The 27,652-nt window shown below is 35.2% G+C and overlaps 1 protein-coding gene across 1 annotated transcript; it reads left to right on the plus strand.

Annotated features, from left to right (window-relative positions):
• Positions 1-7,513: 7,513 nt before the first annotated feature.
• On the plus strand, positions 7,514-9,249 carry LOC132632517 (cytochrome P450 94B3-like). Its single transcript, XM_060348479.1, has one exon. The coding sequence runs from the start codon at positions 7,597-7,599 to the stop codon at positions 9,100-9,102; it is 1,506 nt and encodes a 501-aa protein (XP_060204462.1). The 5' UTR covers positions 7,514-7,596; the 3' UTR covers positions 9,103-9,249.
• Positions 9,250-27,652: the final 18,403 nt, after the last annotated feature.

Genomic DNA, 27,652 nt, shown 5'->3' on the forward strand with positions numbered 1-27,652 from the left:
ACAACAGTGACATCTAGAGACGAGTGAAATGTTGAATCGCAATAAAATGTCATCGAAAAGAAACTTTCTTTTGAGAGCTCTCCATATTAGGAAGGACATTTTAAAACGGAGAAATTTATGCCAAAGCTTAGCAAGAGTGTTCATGTTATTTATGGACTGCCTCAACATGTTCCAAGCAAATATAGTAGAAAACTTACCTGACACTGACGGCATCCAAATAGCAAGATCTGGAGTATCAGGATCACCAACCTCAATGGAATTAATGAGCTCAATAATATATTCAGGAAGTTGGTGAAGCTCAGGAAAGGCCCATTCTCCATCGATTCTGGCATCTTTCACTAGTAGCTTTAAATTTGCCCCTGCTGTTTCGACCATAAGTGCTAGGGCCCCTTGACCGGTCCAATTGTCCCACCATAAACTGATATCTCCCCTGTTAATCCTCCAAAGAATATTTTTTTCAGCTTCCATTTTTATCTCCATTAATTTCTTCCAACAATGAGACTGCCCAGATTGATATTTTCTCTCAACTGGTCCAACTCTTTTGCAATATTTGGCAAGTAGAAAATCTGACCATAAGGTTCTAACCGATCGAAATCTCCACCATCTTTTGTAAGCAAAACTCTCTGATATGTCAATAATTCTTCTAAACCCCATCCCTCCTTCCTTTGTAGGATAGCATAATTTTTCCCATGTAGACCAATGGAATCGATTTTTTCCATCAGAGGATCCCCAAAAAAATTTTGCCAAGTAAGCTTCAATTTGTTTTATGACAGTATTGGGAGGATTAATAGCAGCCAAGAGATGAAGGGGTTGGGATTGCAAAACATGTTTGATGAGCACTGCCCTTCCCCCTATAGATAAGAGTTTACCTTGCCACCCATTGGTTTTTCTTACAATTTTGGACACCACTTCATTGAATAAAACAATCTTCTTTCTTCCCACATAAAGGGACATCCCAGATAAGTTATAGGAAAATCACAGTGTTTGTAGCCAGTTGATAGTTTGAGCGCCCGGATTAGATTATCAGCAGAATCTGGAGCCACTAAAAAGCAGCTCTTATTGGCATTGATCAGCTGACCCGAACACTTATCATAGAACCTAAGTTGTTGAAGGACCAGCTCAATAGAAGACCGAGTTCCAGATGTGAAGATGATCACATCATCTGCATAAGCAAGATGCGTAATCTGAGAGCCACGAGGCTGCATTTGAAACCCGGAGAATTGGGGATGCAAAGGGAGTCTGTTTAACAATTTGGAAAGAACCTCGTCCCCTAGTAGAAATAGAGATGGGGATAGAGGATCCCCTTGTTTTAAACCTCTGGTAGAATGAAAGAAGCCCCTCTTGTGGCCATTAATCAAAATGGAGTACCAATTCCCAGAGACAAGTCTCAATACCATATTGATCCAAGTGTCAGAAAAACCAAATCTTGTAAGAACATTCTTCAAGAAATCCCAATCAACTCTGTCGTAAGCCTTGGACATATCTAACTTCAAAACTACATTTTCCCCGATCTTATTTTTTCTTATGTCATGAATCACCTCTTGAGCAAGAAGAATATTCTCCGTGATCAGCCTGCCCGGAACGAACCCACTTTGATTTTCTGAAATTAAAACTTTGAGCATTGGAGACAATCTAGTGCTCAAAATCTTAGAAAGGATCTTGTTGGTGAAGTTGCTCAAGCTTATTGGCCTGAATTCTGTGAAAGAGACAAGGTGTTCAACCTTTGGAATAAGCACGAGACAAGTGCTTGTGTAGAATTTGGTTAGATTTGAACCCTTGAAAAAATATTGAACGAATTCCACGACGTCATTCTTGATGATATCCCAACTGGATTGAAAAAAACAGCCGCCAAATCCATCAGGCCCCAGGGCGCTGTTTTTGTCAAGGTCAAAAACAGCTTGCCTTATTTCCGCCTCCTCGGGAAAAAAACACAGTCTATCATTATCTTGCTAACACAGCACCTTTTCAATACAATTACAATGGTCGGAGACTGTAAGCGACCCCTCTTTAGTGAACTGGTGAAGGAAAAATCTGATCGCTTCTTCTCCAATATCGTGATCTCCAGAAATCCATTGGCCGTCCTCCTTTTGAATTTTGTGTAAAGTGAGTCTTCTCCTTTTTTCATTTATAATAGCATGAAAGAACTTACTATTAGAATCGCCATCTTCCAGCCATTTCACATTTGATTTTTGTCTCAAAATAGAGTCCTCGCATTTAAGCCATCTTGTGTGTTCAGCCTGAGCTCGATGAATCTCAGCTTTACTGTTCACATGATCATCATCAACGTATTGAGTTTCCAAATGGACCATTTTTTCTTCCCACTCCTTTACTTTCTTGAAAACATTCCCAACCTGATTTCTGGACCAGCTACTCAAAGATCTAGCAGTGTGTTTCAATCTTTGTTGAAGTCTCCACATTATATTCCCTTGTACCTCCAGTTCCCATGTCTGTCGTCCCATATCTAGGTAGTCTGATTGATCAGCCCAAAAGTTGAGAAATTTAAAATACTTGAAATGATTAGAGATTGTCATATAACACCTTGCTAGCATAGGTGTATGGTCAGAACCAGTGCTAGCAAGATGTTCTACCTCAAACCTCTGGAACTTAGCAGTCCATTCGTTGTTGATGAGAACCCTATCGAGCCTCTTCCAAATCCTCTGGCCAAAGCCCCTAGCATTGCACCACGTAAATCTGGGGCCAGAGAAACCCGCATCCACCATACCACATTCTTCACTACAAGCTAGAAAATCCCAACTTTTTTTCATTCTATGTGGTCTTCCACCTTTCTTTTCATCTGCCTCCCATATAGCATTGAAGTCCCCTGCTATACACCAAGGACCATTAATATCTTGATTGCAATTCTTCAAACTTTCCCACAAAGGTAGCCTGAGATGAGTCTTGGTCTTAGCGTAGACAACAGACAACAAGAAAACCTCGTCTGAGCCTTTAAAAGTTAGTTTGAAAGTCACTTGCTGGTCATCTTCTTTAAAAACAGAAGCAGAAATAGCAAAATTCCAGAATGCCCAAATTTTTCCATTACTACTAGAGTGACATCCATCAAAAAATAAACCTCTTCTGAAATCTTCAATTTTTGTTTGTTCCACCAATGGCTCTTGGAGAGTTACAAAATGGACTTTATACGGTTTTGTGAGGAACTTTAGCCTGTCAAAAGCTCCCCGAGATCTTACCCCCATAATATTCCAAATAAAGCAATTAAACATTAAACCAATTGAGAGGTGGAACCAATTTGAGAAGCTTTCCCCTTGGCCCTCGTAACAGGACCAAGGTCGAAGTCAATTTTTTCAACTTCCTTTCTTTTTCCCTTTGAATCTTGAGAAGAGGTTGCCTTTGAGAATCATTTGATTCAAGTGCTGATCAGCTGCATTAATAGTCTCCCCTTCGTGCCAAGCAGTTCACGGGGAAAAAGCTTTTATGAGATTCTCCTCGTCCGAAGAATTACATTCTTCGAACTCCTCAGCAATCTCCCTTTCTTCATCACTCACTTTATCTTCACTATCTTCCGATTCATATTCACTTGTATCAACATCATCCGGAATAAAAGGATCCTCTTCGACAACATTAGATTGCAGACTACGGCCATCAGTCCTATCATTTGAATTCCAGATGTCAACAGTGAGATTTATCCCCATAAGATCATTAGCAAAAACCACCCTATTAGAGTCACCTTCACCCGTATGCATACTAGACGACTCCCCAGCCCTTTCATCAGAGGACGACGAACTGGGCAGAGGAGGATCAAAATCATCTTTGGGAGCAGGGGAAAAAACACTTTTAATAGTAGGGGCCGAAGATGAAATCCTCAGAGGCTGAGAATTAGCAATTGAGGATTTTGCTTGAACTGATTTGGTCATTAGAGCAGGGACAATATGGGATTTTAACATTTGGGAGGGAGGGGTGTTAGGGACCATGTCTCCGTCATCAGAATTAGACCCAAAAGGGTTGCTTACAGCATCCACAAAGTTTTCCAAGTGATGAAACATATTATTCACTTTCACAGGGATCTCCTCTACAACCATCAGAGAAGGCTCGATAGAATTCACCACGCTGTCCTGGGCTAAGTCATTTACAGGCGGAGCAACCACAGAAACACCTTGTAAAGGCTCATGAGTGTCCTTCTGCTCCATAGAAGTATTAGGCTGATCGCGAACATTAGAAACTAGTTTAGGCCTCCAGCTAGAAACAGATGGTTTGACTCCTTTGTGAAAACTATTCTTGGTGTTCCTCTTGCTCTTACCCTTCGCATTAACAATCGGTTTTGATGGCCTTTTATCTTGGCGGAGCTTTCCTTCCCTAGGATTGGCTTCATTTTTCATCGCCCTATCGACATTGGCCCCATCTATCGGATGAAAATTCCTGCTGGTTCCAGCAAAATCATTGGTAAAATGAGGAGCTTCAATGAAATCCTTTGCGTTCTGCAAAATTGCTCTTTTATCACAGAGTGCCAAAAATTCTGTCCTGCGAAAGCATACGGCCTCGGAGTGTCCCTGGTGCATACATTTGAAACAGTACTCCGGAACAGATTCGTATTCAATCATTTGCCAAAAACCACCCATTTCAGTACCTTCTTTATCCTTGATCCCAATCCATACCGAATTCCTCCTTTGAATAGCCAAATCGATTTCGACCTTAACCTTTGCACAGTTAGGTCTGGATTTCATGGTTGTCGCTTTGTCCACCACCAGAAGATTTCCAATCGGATCAGTAATTCGCTGAAGTGCATCCCAGTTATAGTAATGCCATTTCAAACCTGGGAGATAGATCCAAACCGGTGCTAGAGTTGTCTCCTCTTCTGGGACAAAGTCTTTGGTCCATCTAAGGATTCTCATCAGATCCCCCATGATAAAAAGCTTTTCTCTGAAATAGATGTTGCGAAAATCAGCCTCGTCAGTGAAATCCATGAAAATTAGCTTTGAGCTGTAGTGACCAATCGTCATCGGGCCCTTGGTCGGAAACCTAGCTTTGAAATCCCGACGGATCTCGTCAATCGTGGCTCTTCCATGAGAAAATTTCCCCAATAAAGTGAATCTGCACGCTTTGGCCAGTTCCTCCTCTTCCAAAGGGGAGAAGAAAACAGCATGTTTGCCTTTGACGATTTCCGGGGGTCTATATTTTAGCTTAGGACCTTTAGATCTTGAAGGGACAGCGATTTCTGCATAAGATGGTTTTGTTGAGGCATCAAGAGTATTAGAAATAAGGTGGGGAGAGATGGGTTGACCACCGATGGGAAGGGGGTGGCCGACCATGGTCAGAGATGGTGTTAGAGAAGGTCGCGCGTGAGGCGCGTTCTATATGACATTTTTTCTAGAGAGAGGATTTCAGGTTTTATTTTTTCAGGTTTTTCATGTTACGTTTCCATGGGCTGTCGATTTGAAGATCGCTGTTTCCATACACTTGACAATTGACATCTCTCTTGCTATAAGTTAGTACAACAGGTGATATTGTCTGGAAACAATACAAAAATGCTGATATTATGTAATAACTAATACGTACACCAACCAATGCTTATGCGAGTATGTTTTTAGTCAAACAACCAAATACTACATGAATTAGTTATATATGCGGTAATTGTTTTGTCTTATGTCATATTATATTATGCGAGATTTTATATATGCTGAAAGCAAATTATTAATACGATCACCCAAACAATCCGTTTAACAACATACTTTAAACATAAGTTTGTAAGATTAGTCACTTAACTGAGTCCATTTGGATTAGCCGAAAAAAGTGGCTTTTAAGCATAAGTGCTTAAAGTACTTTTTAAGTGTTGAAAATTATTTTATAAATAAGTAGCTACGTGTTTGGATAAAAGTGCTTAAAGGTTTTTAGAAGTAAGGGCGGTATTGGAATTAATAGAAAATATAAGGAATAAAAGGGTAAAGTTGTTGGTCAGACAAAAATGGCTTTTAAGCCCAAAAAAAAAAAATGGGGTTGAACAACTTCTTGGTTTTGGCTTATTTTAAACACTTTTTAACTTAATTTAAGTTGTTTTACCAAACACCCAAATAAGTTATAAGCCGGTTTGACCAACTTATAAGTCAATCCAAACAGGCTCATAATGTTGATTAATTACATGTAGTTAACTTAATCAGTCAAAACTAACCCAGTTTACAATGTCATATAAAAGAAGGCAGTTTAATCAATCAAGGCCTCATATGTGTGGTTGCTAATATCTCCATTAACAATGCCACCTTTATTATTTATGTGGTACCATTAGTAAATAATATTGACAATACCGGTTCTTGATTCCAAAACTAAACAGTGAATTATTCAACCCAGAATTTATTCTACAGACGTACAAAACGACCCTTAGTATAATATTTCTAAATTCAATCAATTAATTTGACTATAGCACATGCATGCATGTACATATATATATTATTAAGTTGAATGGTCAAAAGCATCGAAATTTGACTTATAATATATGGAAGACAATAAAATTGGATGGTCAAAGGTATTGAAATAGTAGTAATTTGAGGTGCATTATCATTAAAAGAAGCTTCAGGTTGAATCATTCAACTTGAATGAGAGAAAAAAGCTTAGGAGCTATTCAAGGTCTTCGTCTTCGCTCCATGTAAAATATTGTATCATGGCCAATGGCGGACACATAATATTTTTCTAGAGGTATTATATACAATGATCAACCGTTTCATTTTACGTGTCTTAGTTTGACTAACAAGAATCAAGAAATTGAGTGAGACTTTTAAATCTTATGATCTAAAATTAAAGGATACCGAAATGTCATTTGAGTATTTTGGTGTTAAACATGCGATTAAAATGTTAAAGTTAAAGAGTTACTAAATGTAGAAAGTTTTATTGGTGAACCACTAAAAAGAAGTTGGCCGCTTAGACTTGGATTAGACAATCGAATGCGGAGGGTGTTGTGCTCCTCTATATACATTTGTTCAGCCGTTAATTACGTACTCTTACTGGCTAATTACCCACTTACCCCTTTTTACTACTTTAGATGATATTCTCGGAAACTGAAATAAAGACAATATCACTTAAAAGTACTACTACTAGTACAAAATAAACATCAATTTGAGATGGAAGTAAAACTCTTAAAGTCCCACAACCATAAATCCATGCGGAAATTCAGTTGTGAAATAGGCAGACACAACTTGCCGTAAATTATGTGCACGTAAGTCAGTCGTCACAGCATCATCAAAGGTTAGATAAACCGATGGTAATAAAGTTTGTAATTCTCATATGGTTAGAAAATATATACTCTATCTATGATGCTAACTGGGGTTTGCCGACTAGTGAAAAAGTTCTAAAGAGGGAAGAAGAGAAGCCTTTACAAGTTACACGTCACACGACATTTTCTCGGCGCATAATCCTGAAAAGTTCTCCGCCGCAGCCAACTTTCTAGTTCTAGTTTCAATTTCCCCATAAAAATCACGTGATAAATCTGCATAATAAAGAAGTGTGGCAAATTTCAACCCTCGTGTCATTTTGTTCCACAAATATAAATATAGCCACTTATCGATCCCTCAAAGTCAATCAAACCTCATTCACTCTTTCAGTTAGCCCCTATCTTCCTCTAAAGCCTCAACATTAATTCACTTTGCTAAAATCATGTTTCTTTCACTTTTTCTTTTCTTCATTTTAGGGTTTCTTTCTTTCTTATTTTTGTACTTGTCCAGAAAAATTCATCTCAAATTCCGAAAATTCACTCCCATCTATGGCCCTTCCTCTTATCCCATCCTTGGATGCCTTATTTCCTTCTACAAAAATCGCCATCGACTATTAGATTGGTATACTGAACTTTTATCGGAGTCCCCCACACAAACCATTCTAGTTCAACGCTTTGGCGCTCCTCGAACTATAATCACAGCCAATCCGAATAACGTTGAGCACATTCTCAAAACGAACTTCATAAATTATCCAAAGGGGCAGCCATTTACGGATATTTTAGGCGATTTTCTTGGGCGTGGGATCTTCAACGTGGACGGTGAGCTGTGGAGCGCGCAGCGCAAATTGGCTAGCCACGAGTTCAGCACAAAGTCATTGAGGGAATTCGTGGTGAAAACTCTAGAAGAAGTAGTTGAAACCAGGCTCATTCCTTTACTAGACCAGGCTGCTAAATCTGGCAAAGTGTTGGACTTGCAAGACGTGCTTAGGCGTTTCGCATTCGATACTATTTGCAAGGTGTCACTGGGTACTGACCCACATTGCTTGGATGATCTCTCGCATGTGCCAGTTCTCGTAGAATCATTCGACGATGCATCTCAAGCTTGTGCCATGCGTGGGATGGCACCTATATACGCTGTTTGGAAAAGCAAGAGAGCTCTCAATATAGGATCCGAGAAGAAGCTGAGCGAAAACGTGAAACGCGTTCACTGTTGTATTAACGAGATCATAGAAAAAAAGAAACGGACGATCATTAATGAAAATGGCCGAGATCACAAAAACATGGATCTTCTCTCAAGATTATTAGTTGCAGGACACGAAGATGAAGTGGTGAGAGATATGGTCATAAGCTTTCTCATGGCAGGAAGAGATACAACTTCTTCCGCATTGACATGGCTTTTTTGGCTCACTACCAATCATCACAACGTCAAAAACGAAATGATCAAAGAAATAACGTCGATCAACAAGGGCGATAAGCCTCTCGAATTCGATGATTTAAAAGAGATGAAGTATTTACAAGCGTGCTTGAATGAGTCAATGAGGCTTTATCCGCCAGTGGCTTGGGACTCTAAGCACGCAGCTAAAGATGACATTTTGCCAGACGGCACAAGAGTTCAAAAAGGCAATAGAGTTACTTATTTCCAGTACGGAATGGGTAGAATGGAGGAGATATGGGGAAAAGACCGGCTTCAATTTAAACCGGACCGTTGGTTGGATGAAAATGGGGTGTTGAAAAGTGTTTGTCCATATAAATTTCCAGTGTTTCAAGCAGGTCCAAGGGTGTGTTTGGGAAAAGAAATGGCCTTCACGCAGATGAAGTATGTATTGGCTTCAGTACTTAGGCGGTTCGAGATTAAACCGGTTAACGTAGATAAACCGGTTTTTGTGCCTCTTTTAACTGCACACATGGTTGGTGGTTTCAATGTGAGAATCTATCACCGTGGTGGCTAGCGGGTGAAATGAAATATATTACGTACTAACTTTTGTAAATGATAAATATAAATAAACGAGTATATATGTATATATATATAGCTTTTACTTGTGTTGTTGTGCATTAGTTTTTGGTGGAAAGTCATGACGAATGATCAATTAATTTCATGAGACAGAAATGCCGCATTTTTTATTATGTTAGAGTGACATGGGAATGGGATAGCTAGCTGGGGTTAATTGCCTCCGTGTATACATTTGATTTACTGAGTTCAAATCCAGGGGCGGAGCCAGCCCTTCGGGTGGGCCGAACCCAGTAGCTTTGTCTGAACCATATATTTGTATTAAATTTTTTGTCAAATATGTACAAATTATTAATTAAGAACCCAGTAACTTTAAAGAATTAGAACCCCGAATCCACAAGCTTCGAATCCTGGCTCCGCCTCTGTTCAAAATCTAACCGGCTGTGTAAAGATTCCAATATACATTCTGAGTAAAATAAGTAGATCAGACAAAGTGAAAGGTCTAGAGTGCTGTTTCACTCGTGATGCAATGAGTTAGAGGGACGATAGAACCTTGGGATCTTCATATGCCAAATGTGAAAAGTCAATACCATGTGACAGACAAAAACCCAAGAGTTCAAGACTAAAATACGGACCTGACACATGGAAAGAAAATATTTCATCCATTCTATATAATAAAAATATTGATGCTTATAAGACTAACGAATGATCCATGATAATAGCAGTTCGAGTTATTTTTGCGTTTACATATATACCTACATGTACAGTTAACATTCGTCAAATTTACCCAAATTCCACTTTCTTTATTATTTTTAATTTAAAATATAAAAGTTTCGTTCAAGCTGTGAATTAAAGACTTTTCTCACTTTGGGCAAAAGATATGGAACTCTAATATTTTTTAATTAGACAATCAACTCATCTAAGAGATTACGAATGGATAATTATTCATAAAAATAAAATTATCAATCGAGAAAAGAAGGCAAAAGTTACCTACTATAAAAGTGTCAAGCATAGCGAGTTAGATATAGGCTTTCTTTAATTCACTACCAGAATCATCATTTGGCAGAGCTAATAGAGCTTGGTCCTCTCTTGAGCGGGACATCAAGTACATCTATCTTAATGGAGACCAATGTAAATGCTGGGATAGATTCTAAATGCGACGTTGCTTGTTCAACAAGGCGATATTCAAAATGAGCATGTTTTCTTCTCATACTCAAGTTTGACTTCGATTATCGTCTCTTGTTTGCACGAAACAAATCTTCCCCTTTCAATGGTCATGGGCTTTTCTCTATTCCTCTTATATTTCGTCATAAACGCATCACTACAAGAAAGTATAGAAATTGCAACAGTTCTTTTGGCAGCAAAAATAATATAGTTGGCAAAAGTCAATATTTGGCAGCTAAAAAAAAAGTTGTTGCACGTCGTTGCAATAACAACCGTTGGAAAAAGTTTATGCAACAACAAAAAAAAATGTTGTTGCCAAAAGTATTTTTTGCAACAATAATCTATCTATGGCAACAACAAAAATTTTGTTGTCAAATGTCTTCTTTTTTGTAGTGTATATTCAATCGTACCGTCATGACCCCGCTGATTTGTCTCGATCAGAGCATATCAAGCAGCGCAACCCAATTCTACTTGATTAAGCCCATGTGCTCCTTAACAAAAATTCTTTACATTGTTTCCTGCCGATTTTGTATGTATCATTGCCTCATTGGAAGACTGTAAATAGTTTTTCAAAAGTTTGAAAAAAAAAAAGGGTGGATAAAGATTTAGTGAATTTCTTATTTTTCGCATTCATAAAATACCACATTGTTTTGCTTCCTTCTCTATATAATCACTATTAAAACATGTGTTGTAATCTAAATATATACTCAATATCAGAATTTCGGTCTTCAATTGTTAGTTCGTTGAAATTAATGAAGTCCACCACCATGTCAATTTTTTTTCTTTCTACATTTTCGCGTTATAAACCCAGCATTTGAGTTGGCCAGATAATCTCACAAACGAACTTCTAAGGTGTCATGATGCTTTAGAAAATATTAGTTTAAGAACTATTGAAAGGGCCATTTATTAATTGGAATCATTGAGAGTGCCACTCTATTGAAGAATCAGAATTGTAATCAATAATAGAACTCTTTTAGGATCCCAGTCCCACTAGAACCAAAGCCCCGCTAACTTTTAAAGTGTAAAAATACCCCCACGGATAAATGAATTTCACTCTCCATATACGACAAATAGTTTGTCTACTAATAATGATTCTCGAACTTTTAGGATTTTGTAACCTCTGAAGATAACTTTAATTTTCTAATAAATATTTCATTGGAAACAATTGGAAAGATGTTATATGAAACATTTGCATTTTTCTATTAATTCATACAGGGAGGTTGAACCAATCTAGCAGGTAGTTAGAAAATCAAAGTAAAATTAGCCAAACGAACGAATATTGATCTACTAGCGAACCATTGATTTGTCTATTCTTTAATTCATAAGACCTCATTTTTTTCAAATCAATTCGGAAATGATACGCGTAAGGGAAAGAAAAAAAATCTGTGTAGTAATCCCCTAACTAAAGAATTATTAAAGAATCCTGATCGAAAACAACAACCATCTTACCAATTTAGTTATTATTTATTTTAAAATATTCAAAATAATATTAAATTTAGATATAAGGTGTTACATGCAAGTAAACATTTGTCAACAATACTACGTCTCAATCCAGAGTAAACTTTCATTAACCAGTCACTTCATTAAACTTTTCGTATTTCCATATTATTCATTAGTATAATAATAATTTATATTTCCTATTGCATATAAATCTCTGATACAAGTAAAATATTTGTTACCATGAAAGCTAATTTTGAAATTATTGTTAAGGAACATACACGCAAAGCACGCTATATTTTATTGGTTGACCAAAATATCCTTCAACTAGTGACGGACTTTTATACCCTTACTAGTACTACTAACATTTAATTACTAATAATTCTAATTCTATTAAACTGCCAATCAACCGTTACTATTTACTAATCCTTTTTTTTTTTTTCCTGAAAACTAATTACCAATATTATTTCAACTAACCTGCCTTATAGCAGACTTTTAGAGCGGCTATTTACCAATAATCTCTTTTTATTATCTTATTTCAATTGACCGACCTAATAGCTGACTTTTAAAACTAAGGTCCTAGTCCTATTTCGGTTGATCTTCTTCTCCTTTTCTATCTGAATTGTACTCCCAATTCAATTTGCTATGGGGCCAAATACTTCTAACAAAACCCCATTATTCCACACATTTTCCATTGTAGTTTTGGTTCAGAGAAGTCATGTTTTAATGGTTGTAGAGTCTTAAGTCTTTTACAACTTAAACCATCCTTTCAAAGTATGAAAACCATCCTTTCAAAGTATGACTTTCAATTCGTAGTTGGTTATACAAATAAGGATACGGAGAGGTCTCCAATTTTCTACACTATCCTATTTGGTCTAGAAGTCAAGTTCTCAATCAATGTCATGGGTTATGGGTTCAAATATTCGTTTATATAAGGTTGCTGAAAGGGATCTCTAAAACTTGGTAATTAAGAGAAGATTTGGTTCCACGGTGTCCGATCAGATGGAAGAATCGAAAGGAGGCATCAAGCATATTGTTAGAAGCTTGGCGGTATATGTTAATATTGTAAAAGCTCCATGGTGTTGTGTCGAGCTTCCAGCATTACAACCAACTAGCAGTGCGAAACGGGTGGGTTAGATCCGATATTGATGAGCTGAAAACGATTTATACAAAAATGGATCAAATATTCTATTTGCCCATGTCTAACAGAGATAATGGGTTAACCAATGGACAATATGTATATCATATATATTACCCATGACTTTAGGAATAGTCAGGTGAGAACACAAGTTAAAAGCCAAAATAAGTTTAGTCTCCCAAAAAGCAAGAATTCATGAAAAATAATAAGCAGATAAATGGGTATTAATAATATGGATATTCATATTATCCATCTGGTTCCATTTCTTTAATGGATAATATCCATATTTGATCCATTTTTAAAAGTCGGTTCTTCAACCCATATCTAATAGGTCGGATTGGATAGTTACTTGTTTTTTTAACCATTTTGCTAGCCTAATTGCAACTAAAATATCAAATTTACAGGTTGCTTTAGCCGATCCAATCATATAAGGTAGAGCTACGCACTAGGAATTTGAACTAACGTAATGGAATGACTAAAACATAATTTTCACGCAAGGACGAAAGCTATTGCATGCATAATACTTGCCTGTGAATTACCATAATTAGATAAATGTTGGAACAGACGCTATTCAGGATGAAATTTTGATTGTGGATCTGAAATTAAATTGCACATAAGAAATAAAGCAAATCAGGAGTTACTTGGACGAGTATAAACTAAAGGTGAAAATGATATATGTACAATTTAAAATTTTCGTTGTATTTAGTTAGTTCATGCTACAACTTCAATTCATATATTTCCAATCTGTGAAGCTTTGAAAATAAAATTAGATTCTAATGTAACTTCAATTTTTTTTTTTTTTTTTGTGCCCATAATATATGAGTACACTATACAAATGCAAATGGAAATATTGCAGCCATCAGCTTGCAAAGCCTCACGTTAAGTTACTCTTGACACACCCTATCTTTTTTTTTATTGAATTTCAATGCGAAATGTTAGATTAAAAATAAAAATAAAAACTTACAATGCTAATAAAGTTCATATCTTTTAGAAATTAGTTATTTCTTGAAGTAGAGAATTCTCAAGTTGGATAAAAGTATATAACGGTTAGGACTTTGAATTCAGTTTCGAATATGTCACTTAGGACTGGGCATAAATACCGAAAACCGAAAAACCGAACCGAACCGAACTAGTTTGGTTTGGTGTTTAGTGTCCATCATCAAAAAACTGAAACCGAAATAGCCAAACCGAAGTTTGATAAAACCGAACCGAAAAACCGAACGCGCACCGAAATTTAATACATTAACCAAAAAAATTAAAATAGTCTAGGCCCACTAAGTTTAAAACAAAAAAAAAAAAAACAATTGTAATAAGTCCTCTTTTGCATTTGTATGCCTAATTATACACTTCAATTGAAAAAATCAAATATCCTTAACAAAGAAAGGCAACTAGGATGTCTCTTTAGGATTATTGTATGTCATTTATGTGTTTTTAATGTATGTCCTTTATGTGTTTTCTTAATTATTCTTACGGTATGTATATAACACCTAGTAATCCTATGTCATGATTATAGTTTTCTGTTCTTGTGTATCCTGTTTGTTTGATTTTGATTTTGATTTTGATTTCAATTTATTAGTTTTATGTTTTATTGCTTTTGAGAATATGAATTAGTGTCAATGGAATCGCTTCTAATATTATATTAAAAAAAACGAATTGCAAAAATCGAAACCGAACTTTAAAAAACCGAAACCGAAAGAACCGAACCGAACTAGTTTGGTTCGGTGTTTGGTGTCCACCTTCAAAAAACCAAACCCGAAATAGCCAAACCGAAGTTTGATAAAATCGAACTGAAAAAACGAACGCCCACCCCTAATATCACTTTCAATTTAAGAGCAATATTGGCAGTTTATAAATCAGCTACCATTGCAAACATCTTTGACTTTTCATTTACGAAGTAATCCTCACCTCTTTTGACATTAACAAAACAAGTATACAATTCTAAAACATAAAGGATATATACCAAAAAGAACATTTTAATGGAAGTATTAAGTGAATACGATCAAACAATTTATGTATGCCTTATAAAGTAACTAATGTCACACCCCGCCGAGGGGTATGACGGGCTTCGACCCATAGGTCAGAACCACCTAACTTAATAGTTACTTTGAGTATCATATACCCTAACTAGTGAATTAACCCGCGCTTCGCGCGGTCATAAGACCTTAAATTTGTAAATAATTTATTTAATTATCTGAATACTAAAATGGAGTATAATTTTCACAACCTTAAGTTGTCATTAATTTGTCTTTCAAAAGTTTTTTTTTAAAAAAAAAAAAAGCTTTTAATTTTAGTCTGTATGTATCTTGAATTTGAAAATTATAGCCACTTACATGTCCATTCACATTTCAAGTGAAACAAAATTACAAAGACCACAGAACTTCAAGACTAATCCATTGTAACGTAAAGCCAATAGTATTGATCCCTTCACAATCTGCCTCAAAATTACCAATCAATTCCGCTAAATAGTATTCTCCAACCATAACTTGATATGATAAATAGTTAACAAACGATCACAACAAATTTTCAGTTAAACTTTAACATAAACCCATATACTAAAAGTAAGAAAAATTTACTCAAAGAAATTACTATCTCAATCTTTTCTCTTTATAATTTTTCGTTTTACTATATGCTTTTGGTCTTTATAATTGCGCATATTGAGAATTGTGTTTGGTTGACAATTATATTGTTAGGTGTAAAAATAAAGATAAATCTTTTAAAATGATCAAAAAACAGTTTAATATTTTGTGAATGACCGCCTGAATAACCTTCCACGAATGCAATATAATTTTATTGATCGCGAAAGTAATTATCAAGTAGAGCACCGACCGAAAAATATAAGAAGATGAAATACTTAAATAGAGGCGTAAGTGTGAAATTTCAATTATTGCGGAAGATTTCAATCTTCCTCAACAAAAGAAATATAAGATTTAAATTGAAATATAAAATCAAGAAATAATTACATATAGTTCTTGTTTGCTAAAAAAATAGTATTAGAGAGTCTAAGTTAGTAGAGCAATTAGATAAAGCTAATGCAAGATTCTTTTTTTTTTTTTTTGGGTTTCTCAAGTTGAAATAGCTTTGGAACAAAATACACGTCAAGCTTCCTCCACTCTAAATCAATATTTTTATCTTCAAGATTTCTCCAAGACAATATTTTTCTTCAAATCTTTACACCATAAGGTGACTCTCCTATTTTAAAAATTATAACTTAAAACACTTCTTTTCAGCAAAAGTTCATCCTTTTATCTACAACAAACAGGAAATATAAGTAAATTTATTTACATCAACGAAATTATGCGGCTTCTTTCCAATTTCTCAATAAATGCCAAGCAAATCATCATTTCTGGTTAAGAAGTTACGTTTTGACTCTATTTCAAATTATTTCAGTTTCAAAATAGTTGTCAAAATTATATTGTATCAATTTTAAATAGATCTAATCATATTCCTGAACGAATCTAATAAAAAAGTTGTGCATTGTAAAAGAAATAAAACAAATTAATAGGAATGGAGAAAAGTTTATGAATTTTAGAAAGTGCATATAATTACTTCCGAAGTAATGCAACCAAAGTTGAGAGAGATATCATCGAGTATACCAGACTCTCGATGCAGATGACATGGCACGAGTCATCAAAACTTAGTAAATACGTACGGAGTAAGAAATTGTGTGACAAAAAAGTATCTTTTCAATTCAAACATTGACAAACCTTTGCCCCTAAAGAAATTGGTACATGTAAGATCAACCAAGATAAAAATCTACTAACACATAAAACTCACTAAACAAATTGTTACAATGCAAAGTAAAAAACAATAAATACAGTGAACCTCATGCTGGAGAATTTCTAACTATTGGAGCTAAAATAGATGAATCATACTCCATATTGAATAGCTTGGCAGTATGAGGCATAGGTTAGTTCTTGTCTTTTTATCTCCTATATATCTTTGGCACAATCATACCCATTAATATAAAATTAATTAAAGGGAAGGGAGAAAACCTTAACGTTTTTGTCTTTTTGATAACCTACCCTCAGCACATTACTACACAATAATAAAATTAATTCGAGGGAGGAGAACAACCACAATGTTTAGGGAATCTAAAAGAGACCTCTAAGATTTTTACTATAAACGTCTTTTCTTTAATGCAAATATAGGTATCAAGATGTAAGATATTTATAATACCAAAAACTAAAAGCAAGCATATTGTGATGAAAATTAAATTTCAAACTTATAAAGAAAAAACATTATACATATAAAATTAAACAGAAAACAAATTCAAATAACCTTCAAGAGATTAGATAATCTCATGTGATTACCTTTGTGAAGCTAACGTCTAAATGATTGGCATAAAGAGAAAACGCTAAATGCCGAAATGCTTACAAGAATGTTGGAAAACTGATCAGTCTTGATCTTTATTTATAGTCTGGATATTTGGATTAATAAACCACTCATTTACATGTTTTTTAAAGCACCCATAATGCTTACAAGAAAGTTGAAAAACCGATATTGCTTTGGTCTTTATTTGTAGTATGGATATTATATAGCCTATCTTCAAAACTTAATAACTTTTCATCTCCGTAACTTCTCCATAACTTCTTATTTCTTAATATATGAGTTTATTACAATTTAAAGCTTCTGCCGTTTCATTCCACCATAAGCATGTTGTAATGGATATTGAAATAGTGCTCTAAAACAGAAGCAAAAAAAATAGTGCTCTAAATGTGGCTAATTGTTGGATTATTTAATTTTATTAGACCTAATAAGCACATTTCACATAATTAATTAGATAATAAAATTACAACCTTTAATTAGTGATCCCATCAATTGGATAAAATTAGTTACTAATTAAGAAAGTTAAAGGAGTGTCTTTTGAGCTTTTTTTGACATGGCACATAAATGGAAAAAATAGAAAAAAAAGGAAAAAAAGGAGAAAAAAGATAAATAGCATTCTAGGCCATAGAGAGGTGCCACATCACCTTGTCTATGCCTAGCTTTATATTATATATAGATTCAAAGAACAACTGCACGCAGAAAAGGCCCAACATAGAAATATCCAATAATCCAACATATATATTCATATGTGCACCGAGAAAGTCGCTACAACATCACGAGTATCACAAAGCCAGCAAGGCTACCAGAAAAGTATTAAGAGCTCAAATAAGGCCGACAAGGCCATACATAATATTTACATACCCCACTATGTCCATGAGCCTCTAAGAGTATACATATGAAGATGTATTATACTAACAGAAAAGTACCAAAAGATAGTAAGCCCGGAGTAGTGGCACTTGCTAACACCGCTGAAGCTGAAAAATCCTACTGCGGTTGCTCTTTAATAACTCTGTCGGAACCTGCAGCACGAAATGCAGCGTCCCGTGCAATGGGACGTCAGTACGGCTAAAAGTACTGAGTATGTAAGGCAGGAGAGTAACAACATAATTAAGATATAATGTAACATTAATAAGGGCAAAAGAAAACTGAACATCTGGAAGTAGCACGAGATACAATGCATGATAAAATCATTTGATATATATATATATATACATACATAACAAATAATATCCATGCCCGGCCGTAAGACTCGGTGTTATATGTGTAAAATCATGTCGGGCCGTTAAGGCTCGGTGTCATACATAATATCATACCCGGCCATTTAGGCACGGTGTTATCATCATTAGCCCGCGTCCGGGGCAATATCATAACATGCCCACTGCAGTGGTGTACGCATCTACGCGCCATGCCCGACCGACTATAGCGCGACACGGTGTAGTAAAATAGTGCAATACATTTATATATATATATATATATATATATATATATACAATGCATGAGAAGTCAATAATCTGACCTTGGCCTTTCGGAGTGACATAAGGTCGGTAGCCTCCGAATAACTTATGGAATTCGTATCGAGTCCGAAGAAGTAATCGATGATGATAAGTAAAATAATATTTCAAGAATCAATCAAATAACAAGACATTAAGATTTGAAATACAAAGCATAGGAATGGAGTGGATTTGTTATGGAACGCTCGTGTTTATGTTCTATTTGGATTTGTGCCAAAGAAGGAGGGAAACAAACACCTTACACACCTTATTCGTCAAGCCACCACTTAAAGTATCCTTTCCTCCGATGCTCGCCCTTCACCCGAACCTATATAGCGAGAAACATATCTTTAATCATACTTCCATCATATTTCTATCAACGTATAAGCACTAATTATTGAAGACTAATTTGGGTTACGAAAATTTGGGCAGCATTTCCCCTATATTTTTTACCTCCGCCAAATACCAAAACAACTCCCAAACAATACCAACAACATCAACAGCAATATCATCAAGATTTTACAAGATAAATATGTATAATTTCATCCAAAACTTTCTTCAACTTCAATCCACAAGCCAACAATACCAACACCACAATCCATAGCTCTTATTCTCATAAATATCCTTAAATCAATATTAATAGAGAGAAATTCATACCTTATATTTGCTAGAATAGGAAGATCTTCAATATTTACTTTGATTCTAAGCCAACTTCAACGCAAAACGAAACTATAACCGTAACTTGAAATCTCTCAAAATCCTCACTTTTATGTTATATGTAAGCTCTCATATGTTGCTGAATTTTTTGGGGAATTATTATGACAAAAAAGAGGGGTTTTAACCCTTATATAGTGTGCTAAAGTCGGTGGCACTGTAGCAACACTATAGTAACGCGCCCTGCTCTGCCCGCCTAATTTGTAATGTCCATAATTCTCTACTACGACGTCGTATCGACGAGCGGTTTGTTGCGTTGGAAATTAGACTCGACGAACTTCATTTTAGGCTTTTGAAACACCTTAAAACTCCTAATATACCTGGAGATATACCCCTCCAAAGTTGACCCAAAATTCTATCCTTAATTCTGCCAACTTTTTCCAAATTTTTAACAAACTTATTTTCTTTGATTTGCTTGGTCCCATTTGCTTGGTCCCGGAGTCTTCCATAGCTTATTATATGAACTTAAACCCTTGTAACCATGAGATAGGTTCATACAATCTCACATATCCTAGGAAGTCCTCCAGGTCTGCACTTAAACAACTAATGCCTAATAGATTTCACGTACAAAACTACGAGGTGTAAAAACTAATATGTCATTTCAAATAACATTACGTAATATTTTTATGATTGACAGGAAATAACGTGCGAGGCACGTTCATAGAGACTAGTAAGCCTATAAGTTTGACAGAAAAGTATAGCCTAAAATTCATTCCTCACATCTTGCCTTTGCAAGAGACCACATTAATTACATGTTTAAGATCATTTTTTTTGTGTGAGGATTTCCCTTCAAAGGCACTAGTCTTTAATTTTTGCCCTTCGCCTAATACCATGAGGTTTGGGGTTCGAACTCTGGCTCAATAAAAAAAAATCGCAAGGCAAAATTTCGTAGCAAAATTAGGCCTATTTGGGCAAAAGTTAGACCTTAAGGCAAAGATTTGCAAAATTTCAATTGAGTGAAAAAAAATGCCTTAATGCAAACCTGTCTTATGCCTGAAGGTAGGGTTGTACAAAGGAAACTGATAAGTTGCACCAAACCGATAAACCGAACCAAACCCGAAAAAAATCCGATTAGTGGTTTGGTTTGGCGTGGTTTTAACTAAAAAAAAGTAAAATCGAAACCAAACCGACCCGATTATATGTATACTACTTTTAAATTATTTTATACATAAAAATATTTATTAGAATGTAATTTATAAATATTTTCTTAAAATTTTTCATAATTTCTGTATTTTAACATTCAGATTTAGACTTAATCTGTGAAATGGTCCATAAGTTTTGAAGCCCATCCATCAACTCTAATGTAGTTTGTAGTTTTGCCAAATTATGTTTTGTCTCTAATGCTATTGGAAGCGGTTGGATTTAAGTGTTGACTTTCTCTGGCTATCATTTCCTTGTAGAGGTTATTTTTTAGCAATTACCATTGCCATATCTTTTAGCAATTATCCTTGGATTTAAGTGGTGAAATCGGTGGCAAGCAAAAGCATACCAACTTTTTTTCTGAAATGGAGAAGCTTACTAACTTGATCCCATGGTTTCCTTTATGTCTAGTGATATGAATGTGGTTTTTTGTTAATCAGTAAGTTTCAAAAGGGGTTGGTTATACATTCCTGAGAAAGTGTTGTCATTCAAAAGTTGTTGAAGAATCCCATAATACATGATTGTCTTTTAACAGTATCTATTTTTAAGAGCTGTTATGGTATTTTCTTTGGAAGTATTCTTTGAAAAATCTTAGTAAGGAACTGATGTGTATAACTCAGGTTTTGTTAGGTTTATTGTAAGATGAGTCACATCAAACCACAAAAAATCCGAGAAACCCGGAAAAAAAATCCGAGAAAATCCGAGATTGAAAAACTCGACTTTTGTTGGTTTGGTTTGGTTTATAGATTTAAAAACCCGATATAATTGGTTTGGATTGGTATTTGAAAAACCCGATCCATGTCAACCCCTACCTGAAGGTAAAACTCTGTCTTAAGGTAGAGTTTGTCTTATGCCTGAAGGCAAAACTCTGTCTTAAGGTAGCAAAACTCTGTCTTGCAGATCCAAACCCTACCTTGCGATTTTTATTTCTTTTTAATTTTTGATTGAGCGGGATGGACCAAGGGTTTTTATTGAAGGACAAAAATTAAATACCACCAATTTGAGGTACAAAAATTAAAAACACCCCCAAATAAGGGTAACCGTGCAAATTGCCCGCGATTACAAATTTAAAATTTGTATAGTCAAATAAACGTTGTATGTCATTTAAGATTATAAGTTCTAATTTTTTTCTTTTTCTTTTAAATTTTGTGTTCAGTTAAAATAAGAAACGGATAAATCACCATAACTGTAAACTCTTGCTCAAGCAATAAAGTTATGGAGAGGAATAGTAGCTAGTATCATTTTCAAATGATTAGCTAAGTAGAAAAGCATATCACAAAATTGAGACGGTCGAAAACACCAATTATATGACAGCAACTGGAAAAGGCAGATCATGGTGACTGGCTCTTGAAATAGGACGGAGGACAAAAATAGTTAATCAAAATTCCAAGCTCATGCCGACCCAATTTTATTTTCTCTTGTCCAATTTGCTCATCTATGCTTTTCGATACATGTAATTTTTTATGTTTCTCGTTGTCTCGAAGAACAGCGCCGAATTATTTGGATAGCGGCCAAGCAGTTGACTAGTTGTGCCGCAATTTACTGGACAAAATTTTATGGTCCAACTAGTGAACCGAATCAATCCGTGCTAGCTTTTAGATATGGAAATCATAACAAACGTTTCAAAAATGAATATATATTTATAATATATATACTGAATAGACAAGAAAGGACCACAAATTAACTCAAAACTGATATAAATGCTCAGTGAGAAACAACGATTAACGACTTATGACTCAAAGCCTGGCCAAAAGTTAATTACATGGGCGGAATTATGCTTATCTAATACAAAAAAATAAATATGATGTCGGTATATATTTATAAGGGGAAATTTCATAAATATATGATTGGGTCATTTAGATTGCAAAAAAATAGCTTAAAACTTACATTGCAAAACTTTAACCCAAAACTCCCCTCTTCTCCCCTCTCTCTCCACTGCCTCCTTCTATTTCGTTTTTAATTTTTTTAAAAAACAAAATTGTTGGAGTTCGCCACTGCCTCCTTTTTTATTTTATTTTTAAATGTTTTTATTATTATTTTTTTTAAAAAAAAATAATAGAGTATTATAATTCATATATCCATATACACTCATATACAATATTATACAATATTATAATCCATATACTCATATACAATATTATACAAAAATTATAATCTATATACCCATTTACATTCATATACACCTATATACAAATATTATACACCCATGTACAATATTATAACCTTTATATCCATATACACCCATATGCAATATTATACACCCATATACATTCATATACAATATTATACACACATATACAATATTATAACTCATATATCCATATACATCCATATACACTCATATACATTATTATACAATATAATACACCCATATACAATATTATACAATATAATACACCCATATACAATATTATACACCCATATACACTCATATACGCTCATATATAGTCATAGCCGAAGTTCCGTTCTCCAGTGTATACACCCATATACACTGACATATAATATTATACACTCATATACAGTCATCGCCGGAGTTCCATTCTCTGGCGAACTCCAACACCACCACTAGAACCAACTGTTCAAACATCAAAGATCCGGCATGACAGCGGGAGAGGGAAAATAAAAAAAAATAAAAAGAAAATTAAAAGAAAATAAAGATCTGACGTGACAGAGGGAGATGGGAAATTAAAAAAAAAAAAAAACTAAAAACTAAAAAGTGTAAAAAAAAAATTAAAATTAAAAAAAGGGAGGCAGTGGCGAACTCCAAAAAAAAATTAAACAAAAAAAGAGCCAGTGGCGAACTCCAAAACAAATTTAAAAAAAAAAAAAAGGAGGCAGTGGCGAACTCCAAAAAAAAAAAGAGGCAGTGGAGAGAGAGAGAGGGAGGAAGAGGAGAATGAGTTATTTTTTGAAAAGTAATTTTTATTTAAACTGAAGATGGGTTACTGTGGACAAGAAACTCAAATATGGGCTAAATTTAGGCCAAATCCATCGGGAGAAACTTGTGGTTGACAACATTTTTCACTTAAACACCTCAACTAAGCCTTGTACCTATTGAACATTCAGACTACATCGAATTTGTTTCAATTAGACACTTTTTTGGCAATCTGCTAAATTTACAAAATGTGTTATTACACTCGCAGCTGACGTGGCATGATGACTAATTAAAAGAGGACACGTGGCATTTGGTTGCAAAGTAATAATTTAAAATAAATAAAAAGGAAAAAGAAAATCCCGCCCCTACCAGACTATTACCGAACTAACAATCCCCACCCCCGATCTCTTCCCTTTCTTTTTGGCTTTCAACTTTAGCACCATAATTGAGATCTCCACCATAACTCCATTTGTGAAACAACAAAGCAAAGACAATTGACCAATGGTCAACACACTCAACTTCCAATTCCATTTTTGTTTCTGGGCCAATTTTTTCCATCATCGATTTTTACTATCGATTTCGAACAAAGGCAGTCGACAATAGCAATTTTAGACTCAAAATGGAAAAATTCGATTTGGGTTACGTTTCTTTGTTCATATACACTTATACTTGTTTGGACGGTAAATGTGGGAGGTAAAGGTGTGATCAAAATGAATTATAAATTTGCTGGGTCGGAAGGATTTGCGTGTCCTAAAGCTCATGATGAAATGCGCTATCTCCGAATGCCAAAATTGAACAGAGCTCAGATCGGTCTTTTCTTATCATTTTTCGTTAAACTAATTCTCCATTCTTAAAAAAAAGGAGTTAAGACTTAAGATTTCTTCCAATTTGGCTATTGCAACTGTAGAGATCAAATCTCCACTGAAGGAGTTTAAGCTTGGGGAAATGGTGGGAGGTAATGACTAGAAAAATAGGGAAGAAGAGATTAAAACAAAAATCGCTAAATAGAGCCTCCTCACGCGCTGATTATGAGTGTATTACACTCAGCATGCCATGTCAGCAAAAAATGTCTAATTAGAACAAATTCAATGTAGTTTAAGTGCTCAACAGGTACAAGGTTTAGTTGAGGTGTCTAAGTGAAAAATATTGTCAAGCACAGGTGACTCCCGATGAATTTGGCCCTAAATTTAATCGCATCGGTACCCCAATTGATACTGAGTGTAATTATCTCTATTTATAACTTCAAATCTTTTTTCAAAATATTTCTACCAAAATAACCTCAGTAGCAGAAAACTGAAGGGATAAGAAAAAGATGGGATACGAAAAAGATGGATAGTCCGACACTCTGACATCGATGTAAACCGGAAAATTATTGTCCCATTTGTTGGAACACATCGTATATATGGGGGATGGGCCCGTCGTCTATAACAAAGCATGCTCTAAATGTAAATTGTACATATATCACGTGTCTAATTCTTATCACTACTAATCTACTACACTGCTGGACCAGCTATTAATTTGAAACCACTGTTTGGACTGGTACTATGTTTAATTTATCCAAAATTCATCGAAGTATGTACTCATTTGATTAGTTTCGGTTTGAACGGTACTTCAACTGCGTCTTCCATATGCAGTATTGATGAGTGATCAAGAATGATTGATATAGGTAATTAGCCAAAAGGAGAAAGCTTCTGGCTATAATTTAGTAGCACCACACAACTACATATCATAGCCCACAAATAGGTTGCACTTTCTTTTTTCTTTGAATTTCACTTTGAGATAATTACGGTAACCATCATACCGTTAGCTGATCTAACTTATCCAATTTGACCGAGCTCTTTTAAGTACCTCTGTAGCCCAATTGGGATCCCCTCCGGTGAATTTAGCTCCAGTAAATTTGGTGTACTCTTTGATTTAAGCCACGTGGTAGCTAATTTTTTAAACGCTTGATGGAAGCCACGTTTAAGTCCAAGCCTCTCTAATCTCAACTAAGGGTGAATGGCCTAAGGATGAGTATTCTAAAATTAAACAAAATATTGAAAACTTGACACCAAATCGTAAAGTGAACAATTCAAGTAAACAATTCATGTGTTTAAATTTGGTCACTGTTGAATTTGTGATATATACCATAAGTTCATCAGTTGTGAAATGCATACATATCAACATTGAAAAGACAATTTATGACCATATAAATTGTTTGGTGCTATCCAGTAAGGAGCCAAATTATACAAGATGTTTGAAGATTTATAAGCCCGAAACCGCACCGGAGTTGATCTCAAAGAGGCTCGAGATGCCGGACATCCCAAAGAATGACGGGACGACGGATCCGCAGGAGCACAGAACGGCCTACACCATAAATGTCAAGGGAAATGACTGGAAATTGAATGACCTAGAATCGATCTTGATCAAGAAGTTTGCGGAGACATTGGCTAAAGGGGCTTTAACTTGGTATTCTCTTTTGCCCGAACACTCTATTGATTCATTTATTATGCTCGCATATATGTTTATCAAAGCACATGCTGGAGCCCGGAAGGTGCGAACGCGAAAGGCAGACATCTTCCGCATAACGCAAGGGGAAACCGAGTTGCTCCATGGCTTCGTCACCCGATTCCAGAACGAAAGGATGTTGCTATCCGTGGTTCCGGATGAATGGGCAGTTGAGGTTTTCACTATGGGTCTCAACCCTCTAAGTTCAGATGCTTCACGAAAACTCAAGGAAAATATGCTAGAGTTCCAAGCAACGACGTGGGAAGATGTTCACAATCGGCATATGTCAAAGATTCGCGTAGAAGATGAATAGGTAAATATACCGACATCTCTTACGACCCGGAATCAAGGTCAACTGAACTTTGATCGTAGGGCCCTCTGTTATAAAGTCGTCAAGTTAAATGGCAAAAAAGCCGGATGCTTTGTTTTTCGGTCATAAAGTTAACCGGACATGTTATCCCGGACTTTGCCAAAACTAGAAGATTTAAATCCCTGGTCATTAACATCCCCGGCTGCTAAGGCTACGAAGTTATAAAAGTTTCGGGTATAACTAAAAACCCTAGAATCAACACTCTAAAATTAAAAGTTTTGGGAAAAACTAAAAACCCAAGAGTCAAGATTCAAAACTTTTTAAAAAAAAAATATTTTAGAAGTTTGGCCAAACAAACTATTTATTCTAGCAGAGTTTCTTCTCCGGCCCAGTTAACGACACTCCACCTTCTCTGCTAACTTGCTCTTTTGACTTCTCCATTTGTTTCTGCGGCTAGCTCCTTTCGTAATCGAGTTGTAAGTGCTCTTTATTTCGTCTTTCTCATCTTTAGTTGTTTCTAATTGATATTAACATCACTAATTATTTTTCTAACGTCGTCGTTGATTATTCAAAAGTGGAATTTTATGTGTAATTAAAATGTGAATTTGATTAGTTTGTGTTTAAAGGAATTTGGTTATACACAAATAGTCGGCTGAATTTAATATATATTTTTTTTGGTTGATATATATAGCTTATACGCAGTTATCACATATTACGTAAGTTATTTTTAGTTTGAGCAGTGATGAATGCCTATCTCGGTTCAATCTTTAAATAATACTCACCCCGTGCCAATTTATATGTCTTAATTTGACTAGGCACAAAATCAAAGAAACAAAGAGACTTTTGAATGTTATGGTTTTAAATTAAAGATGTGTATAATGTGCTAAAATATTTTTTAAATTTTGTGGCTATAAAATTATCATGTAGGATGTTTAAATTATCAACTTATTTCCTGCGTTTCAAAATAAGTGATGTTTTTAACTTGGGCACACCCTTAAAAAATTGCTCACTCCTAGAAAATTAGGAGTATTTTTACTAACTTATGCCTAATCAAATTTTATCTCTTTCTAGAAAAAGAAGAGCTTGTTAATGATTCTTGATTATGTAAATAAGAGTAATTTTTTAAGAATACGATCAATTTCTCCTTGAATCCTAAAACACCATTTATTTTTTAAAATAAAATAAAATACCACTTATTTTGAAACAGAAAGAGTACTAACCAATTATCCCTGAATTTTTGGAAATAGTTCATTCATACCCTTCGTTATACTTTAGGGTCAATTATACCCTTATCGTTATACTATGGGATCAATTATACCCTTATGTCTAACAGCTGTCACGTGGCATCATCCCAGCCCTTCAAAATTATTTTCCCCTCAAATAATTTTTTACCCATTAAAATAACTCAACCCGACCCGAATTTTGTTTTCTTTCCAGCCAAGGGGTATTGGGTTGGGTCCGTATCAGTTT

This window comes from Lycium barbarum, chromosome 3, assembly GCF_019175385.1.
Source record: "Lycium barbarum isolate Lr01 chromosome 3, ASM1917538v2, whole genome shotgun sequence".
Taxonomy (NCBI): Eukaryota; Viridiplantae; Streptophyta; class Magnoliopsida; order Solanales; family Solanaceae; genus Lycium; species Lycium barbarum.

Coding starts and splice junctions, on each gene's coding strand:
- LOC132632517 (XM_060348479.1), top strand. CDS start 7,597: ATGTTTCTTTCACTTTTTCTTTTCTTCATTTTAGGGTTTCTTTCTTTC.